General features: G+C 60.0%; 1 protein-coding gene across 1 annotated transcript; it reads right to left on the reverse strand.

Annotated features, from left to right (window-relative positions):
• On the reverse strand, positions 1-7,166 carry CBX6 (chromobox 6). The gene is made up of 5 exons (XM_023221986.2): positions 6,960-7,166; positions 6,740-6,783; positions 6,530-6,595; positions 6,318-6,384; positions 1-2,094 (listed from the first exon to the last, which is right to left on the reverse strand). Exons 1-5 carry the CDS (start codon positions 7,026-7,028, stop codon positions 1,081-1,083), a joined length of 1,260 nt encoding a protein of 419 aa, XP_023077754.1. The 5' UTR covers positions 7,029-7,166; the 3' UTR covers positions 1-1,080.
• Positions 7,167-7,666: the final 500 nt, after the last annotated feature.

Consider the following 7,666-nt stretch of genomic DNA (forward strand, 5'->3'; position numbering starts at 1 on the left):
CACCGGGAGGAAGGGGGAGCTTGGCAGGGGGTCTCCCTCTCTATCTCGGTCCCCACCATGCTGTGAAGGTCCGACAGGTTGGGCTGACCACCCCGAGGAGGGCAGGGGGGTAGGGGGCATGGTGCCCCCAGCACACCTGGGCCAGGAGGGGAGGCCTGGTGACTTCCACAGCAAACCTCCAGACCCAAGCCTGGTCCCCAGCCCTACTGAGGCGAGGAGCGGTCCAGGTCTTCAATGCCCCTGTTCAAAGGAACTGTAAAGGATGCCACCCGGCAGCCTGGGGCCTAGCACCCAATGCACGTATGAACCCACGGACAAACACAGTAAGTGGGGCGGACGCACAACTGAAGTTTCCACGGCAGGTTCTCGTAGCACCTTTGGTCAAGAACTGAAGAGGCCTTTAGATGCTGGGAGGCTGCGGCCAGGTGCACCCTCTGCCAGTTCCTCCCACCGTCGAGGGGGTTAGGAAAGAGACAGGGCTGGGGCAGGGCATAGGGGGTCTACTTAGGCCTCATCCAAAATCGAGCAGGGAAGACCCCGCCCTGGCCCAACTTCTGATGCCCTGGCTGATGTGAAGGGAGGAGTCGAGTCTGGCCTCATCCTCGGCCTCTGCCTGGGGCTTTGCCAAACAAGCAGGAAGCCCTCCTCCTGCCTAGGCATCTGCAGGAAGGAAAAGGACTGTGCCCACCCTCGGTGGAGGTCTCCTAAGGGTCCCACAGCTGCCAGGTTAGCACCGAGAAATCAGACGCCGCACAGGAGAGCAGGAAGCAAGCTAGAGAGACGGGTGGGATGTGGAAGGGGCAGAGGAACCCTAGGTTCTGGGGCTTTCCAGAAACCACCCAGAGGACCCTACCATACATGGGCAGGGGGTGTGCCCTTCCCCTGCCCCATTCCAGGAAGGCCCCTACCCCCTAGTTTTCTGGGACCCCAACTACCCAGCCCCATCCCTGGGTCAACACCGAGCCATTTGAAACAAGCAAAGCACAGGGAGAGAGGGCTGGGGGCAAGGGTGGGGCGGGAGCAAGAGTATGACTTCGGGCAGGAGGGCCCCCCCAAGCCCCCCTCCTTGGTGGAACCCCCTCACTTGCTCGCCCCACTGCTGCCACCACCCCCAGCGGCGCCTGCTACCCCAGCAGCCACCTTCTCGAAATCCTCAGGGTTGCAGAATTCCTTGATTGTGACCGTCAGGAGGTTGCTGGTGACATCGGTGACGACCACATTGGAGCAGGGTGACATCTCGGGACGCCAGTCCCCAGCCTCGGGCTCGGAGGAGGCACCGGCGGGCTCAGGGGCCGTGGGAGGCGCCGGGCCGGCAGCAGCTGTGACCTCGGGCGGTGCCCGCTTGCTGGTGGCTGCTGACTCGGGAGGGAGGGACAGGTCGAGCACCTCCGGCTCGCGCCAGCTGGGGGCGGATGGGCTCACGGTCTCGGGGAGGAGCTTGGGGGGCGTGTCGTCGGGGTCAGAGGACTGTGGTGCAGGTGAGGGGCAGCCGGAGGAGCCGGAACTGCGGGCGTCGTAGGGGGTGGCGGGAGGGGCCAGGAGCAGCCCAGGGCCGGGGGCTGAGGCATCAGCCTTGCCGGCGGGCGGGGCAGCCAAGGGGGCGGGCGGGGTAGGCAGGGGGGCGGACGGGGGCTTGTACAGCGCAAAGGCGCCAAACTTCATGTGGCGGATCTGGGTGCGCAGGACGCTCTCACTGAACTTCTTGCTCTTGCCGATAACGCGGTTCCGCGAGGGGACTTTGGGGCGGGCCAGCGCCCCAGCCCCCTGCCCGGTGCCCCCGCCGCCAGCGCCCTTGTCGATCACCTTCAGGTTCAGGATGATGCGGTTCCGCTTGGGCTCCCGCGGCTTCACCTTGCGGTTGATGATGCGCACCGTCTCCGAGAAGGGCGAGATGGGCGGGCGCAGGCCGGGGCTGCCCCCCTGCGGGTCCGGGCGGGGCAGGGGACGGCGGGACATGCGGTGGCAGCGGCGGATGTCCTTCTTGAGCCGGTGCACTGCTGCGCTGGAGTGCAGCTTGGGCGAGGAAGCACTGGCAGTCGGCTTGACAGAGAAATGCACATCACTGATGCGGAGGGCCTCGGCCTGGGCCCGCGCCTGCGGGCAGAGGGAGGGGTGGGTGAGAGCTCAGAGCTGCCCGCTGACCTCCCCTGAATGTCCCTGCGCCAGCCAACCCTAAGTATAGCCCCTCAGCCAATGATCCCGAGACCACGCAAGAGAATCACTGGTCTTTATGACCTCGACTTAGAAAAGGAAACAGAGGTTCAGAGATGAATCAATTTGCCTCCCACTCCAAGGTCTGAGTCAGGACACCCTTGTCCAGGCCCAATTCCAAAACTGTTTTTTCTACAACCCACCACCTCTGCAAGCTCCACAGAGGGCCCTGGGCCACTACATGGCTGCCCTTGCTGACACAGGGGAGTATGGACAACTGGGATACAGTGTTGGGAGGCAGCCCTTTGCTCAGAAGCCCCTGCCAAACCCCTGCTCTGTGGCAGATCCAGCCCAAGCGGGGACTCCTCCACGGACTCATTCCTGGTGACAGAAAGGAGGAGGTGGGTCCTCCCTGCTCCGCCGCACCCAGTCCTGCTGAGCCACCATGTCCCCAGTGCCCCGTACTCGCTCACCTTTGAGCAGGCTGATCTCCGGTTCCAGCCTGCCTCCTCAGCTGGCAGCACCTCAGCCACCACGCTTCCCTGGATGGGTCTCATTTACTTGTCTGCCCAGTGCCTGGCTCAGAGTAAACTGGTGCCAATGCAATCCAAGCCTGCACCCCAAAGCCTGGGCTGGAACCCAACCTGGTCAGACGTGAGTTTGAGGGGGACAGGCCTAGAGGTGGGCCTGACCACTCCCTATTCTCTGTGCCAACATGGTCTGGGGCAGGATGGTGGTGCAGAGGTCGTGGGCAGCCAGGAATACTGCCCCAAGCTCCTAGGCCTGTCCTTCCAGCTGTCCTTCCAGGCATGAAATCTCTCTAAAGCCGCAGGGCTCTCAAGAGACCCCAGGTTCCAGTCCAACCCACCCGTTGTCAGATGCCACTAAATGGAGAGAGGCTAAGGGACTCGTAAGGTGATGTAAGCTGTCTGCATGGCCAGTCCTTTCTTTACTAAGGAAGGAACTGACACATCAGGCACCAGCTGCTTGGGGTTACAGCTGCACACACACAGACTCTCCTGGAGAGCTGCTCTATTACAGGGAGAATGGCGGGCAGCAGGAACAGGAAGGGATTTGGTGCAGCGAAAGAACCACAGAGCCCAGAGAAGTACAGACCCCGGGCTTGAAGAATGAAACATCAAAGCCTGGCCCTGACACCTAAGTAGGAGAAAATCCTGGTCCTTACTGAGACCTGACTGCACCCGACAGTTCCAGAGGCCCCGCTGGCCTGCTAAGACAGACAGATGGCAGAGGCAGAGTGTCCTGTGGGCAAGGTCTCAGTGGTGTGAGAAGATGGCAAGGAGTCACAGGACTGAAGGCAAGGGCTGGGGACAGGGGCTGGGGTGTGTGAGGGGTGCCACAAGGGGCGTGGGTTTTACAGATTCTCTGGCTCCTACTGGGGAAGGGAGGCTTGTTAGGTGATGGCTGCCCTCAATCTAGGTGGGAGATGGTTGGGACCGAGAGGAAGGCCATATCCCCATGGCTGGTCTGTGAGGTCTCTCTACCTCCCACTCCCCACAGCACTGGATCCTTAACTAGTACCTGGAGGTAGCCCATATGCCCCTCAAACAAGACTAGATTACATTGGCCCACAACTCCCAGAAGAGGTGTCCGCTGGCTTATTTGTTGGCTCAGCAGAGATGTCTTCATTTAGAACGTGGCCTTCACCCCCATGGGAGAAGGGACTGTGACTCCACATGGTCCTCCCAGCCCAAGCTGGGGCCTCCGGGGGCTGCTTGGTTAACGGTCCCTTCCGCCACTAGGTGGCAGCACATGAAGCCAGGCCTGCCCATGCCAATGCTGCCAGCCCAGCTCCCAGGAATTGGGCCCCTCACACCCCTTCCCACACGAAGGCAGGGAAAAGCCCAGACTTTTTTGGCATGGTAGGCAGACATTCTGCAGGTGCATCCCCACACTTTCTGACTCTCAGACAGTTAAGTGTTTACTCCTTCTGCAAACCACCTGAGCTTCCTGACTTCTGCAATTATGCTTCCAAGAGTCCAGTGGTGACGGACTGTCCCTGGGGGAGGGGCAAAGAGTGTGGGCAAACAGCAGGCCCGGAAAGAAACCCTGGCTCAGTGAGTCTCCTTTCCTTATCTGCTCGACCATCACAGGGCCTACTTCAGGCGCTCCTGTGATGATCAGAGAGTACATGGCACCTGTTCAGCACAGTGCCTGGCACACAGCAAATAACTGAACAGACCTACCCGTGCGTGGTGGACTTATAAGCAGTGATCTTTTTCCAATGTATGCTTGGCGTGCATTGTCATTTCTTACTTTATGCTTTCTATATATTATTATTTTTTAAAGGGTTCACCCCTCCTCTTCCTCCCCACATGGAGAACTCCTTGAAAGTGGGGACCTGGGTCTGCCTGGTGAATTAAAAATAACTGTAGCCAACATGGTTATTGCACCCTGACCAGGTAACAGGCATAGCTCTGTGGGCTTGGCATGCACTGTAGATGGTGTAGATGGCATGAACTGTACCTTGGCCTCTCCCCATGTCTGTGGGCAAGTTACTGGACACCTCTGACCCTGTTTCCCCATGCGTAAAACAGGGAGGATGGAAGCTATCTCGTGAGCTCCTGTTTGCTTCACAGTAGTTCCTGGCAGCAAGTGCTGAGTGTAATTTGCTGACTGCCATACTGCCTCTCACGGAGTCCCAGAGCAATATGTTCGGCCCAAGCTAATCTCCATAGCCCCTCACAAATATCCACATCACTCTCAGGCTACCTGTTTCTTAGGGTCCAGATAAAAAAGTTCTCCTATCTGCATCTCTATCCTCTGCCACGCCAACTCTACAGCCTTCATAGTTTCCTGTGTGTATCTGCCTTTCCCCCTTAACCTGACATGGACTCCTCAAGGCATAAGATGAAGAAAAGGAGACAGGATGAAGCCAGGACGCTGGACCTCGGGTAAGTCACTTTCCCTTCCTGGGCCTTGATTTTTTTATCTGTGAAATGGGGATAATACTCCCTACTTCTTGGAACTGTTGAGGGCTCAGCCCTGTATTAGGCCCACAGCCAGCTCAGGAACCAAAAGAACTATGAAGAAAAAAGGCATTTTGTGTTATCAATGCTCATGGTCATACTCGCTTCACCGCTAGAGGGTGCCCCAGCTGCACTGAGAGACTGTCACACAGCCCATTAGCCTTCCAGCTGCTCCGCCCATCCCTCCCCAGGAGAAGCATCAGGGTTAAGGTTACTCCCTGGATCCCCTAGGATGTGCGTCGCTTGAGGGTGGGGTTTATAAAAATACAAAATTCTGGAAACCCACACTTCTTACACTTCTGCTTCTCTTCTCCAAAAACGAGTCCTCCCACAAAGTCACAGGCTATCGGGTGGGAGGGGGCCCTGAGGCATGTGTAGCACTACAGGGAGACAGGTGGCCCAGTGAGTCCCACCTGCAGCCTTGCCTGCCACCTAGGGCCATCTTGCCCTTCCTTTCCCAGACTCTGTCTTTTCTTGTCAAAATAAAATAAAAACCCAAATCCTCCAAGATGGCTTCCTCTGGAAGTTCTTCCCTCCCTAGCAGAGGCTAATATGCTATGCTGTCACTCCCACATCCTCATCCTCCAGAAATGGCCGGGAGTGGGAGGAAACTGAGGCTCAGAGCCCTAAAGTTAGTGGCCCAGCCTGGGTGATAAATTCAAAGGGAAGTGATTTTGAGGTCAAATTCAAGTTGGATCCCAAAGAAAGGAGGGGAGCCATGAAGAACAAATCCTGAAAGACAGGGAGGGGCAGAGGCAGGTGGTCCCCTAATCCTCGCCTTGTGCCCTGCCAGGAGGTGGGACTCCACTCACTCTCCCCCTGGGTTCCAACTCCCAGCACAGTCATAACAGCTCAAACAAATGCCCCCTTCCCATGGGCATCCCCTAGCTGCCTCAGCCACCCCCTTTCCTGGAGCCCTAAAGGCACCCCCAGATCCTGGTTTCAACAGGGAAGATTATCCCCAGTCCCAGGACCCTCTTGTTGAAGCTGAAGCTGGCTGAGGCTTGCCATCAGGGGTTTCTGGGGGGCTCACAACCACCCCCTGCCCAGCTGGGGCCCCTCTGGAAAGGCCCGCCCGCTTGGGCGGCCGCATATCTGTCCCTCCCTTCCAGGCCCCGTGCTGTGCCGGGGCTGGGGGCCCAAGAAGGGGATGCTGCTGGGGCTGGGCCAGGTTACCTTCAGAAGGAAAGTTTTGGGTTTGGGTCCTCTCTTCTTGGGCCCATACAGCTCACGCTCCCTCTCCCTGCGGCCGAAAAACACCAGAGGTTAAAAAGAGCCCCTTCCCGGGCCCCACTCCGCGATGCCCTCCCCGGCTCTCCCGCTTCCCCGCGCGGCGCCCCAGCCGAGCCTCGGCCTCGCCGCCCCTGCCAGCTTCCCCAACAACTCACTTTTGCTCGAAGGCTGCAATGAGCCGCGAGTCCAGGATGTTCTCCTCGGGCTCCCAAGTGCTGTACCTGCCGAGTCACAAACGCTCAAAATCAGGATGAAGACCAGAGAGGGACAGGCACGCGGCGAGAGCAAGCGCGCGCACCCCCACCCCAGGCCCCGGTGCCCGCTGCCTTCCCTCCCGCGACGCCCCCGGACCCCGCGACACTCACTTGATCGCCCACCCCTTCCATTTCACCAGGTACTCGATGCGTCCCTGAAAAATAGAGGGGAGAAAAACGGGGGTGGGGGTGGGGAGGATGCGGGGACGCGAGGAGGCGGCGGCGCGGGGCTGGGCGAGGGAGCCGGGCTAGCGGGACCGCTTCGCTCCGAGGGCTCCCGGCCCCGGCTCCGGCTGCGGACAGCGGCGGCCCGCCCCGGGCGGCGGCTCACCTTTCGGATCCGCCGTTTGATGATGGATTCGGCCGCGAAGACCCGCTCGCCCACTGCAGACAGCTCCATCTTGCTCAGCGGCACCCACAGCCCATAATACTCCCTGCGCCCGCGGCCGGTGCGGCACCGCTCGCGCACGCGCCGCAGCGCCCAGGCCCCGGCGGGCGGGAGCGCGGCGGGGCGCGCGCTCGCGTTCCAGCTGCGGGCCGTCACGTGATCCTCGCGGCCGGCGCGCGGTTGCCAGGACCTCCCCCTCTCCCGGGACGGTTGCTAGGGAAAGTCGGCGCTAGCGAAGCGGGGGCGCGCGCTGGCTCTTAAAGGGGCCGCGCCGGCGGAGGGAGCAGCTGCCGGCGGACCGGATGGGTACCCGGCTTGTGGGCACGCTGCGGCCTTACGCTTATCACCCCCTCCCCCATCTTGCTGGCGCCCGATCGCTGACACCGTGTCCTCGCCTCTTAATCCCCACGCGAGTCTCGCTAGGCCTTGGGCGGAGAAGGGCTGTGGAGCCGGAGTCTCGCTGCCAACGCGCGTCTCCCGCAGTAGTCTGCAAACAGTTAAAAATGATGCAGCAGAAATGCAATTGCTGTTGCCTTGCCAGGCCTTGCGGGAATTTCTTTAAAACATCGCCCCCCATCCATTATTTATGTATTCGTGGGAGTGTGGTTTTGTAACCAGTTCAGAAGAGTTAAAACAAAAACGCCACCGCA

Source organism: Piliocolobus tephrosceles, chromosome 19 (assembly GCF_002776525.5).
Source record: "Piliocolobus tephrosceles isolate RC106 chromosome 19, ASM277652v3, whole genome shotgun sequence".
Taxonomy (NCBI): Eukaryota; Metazoa; Chordata; class Mammalia; order Primates; family Cercopithecidae; genus Piliocolobus; species Piliocolobus tephrosceles.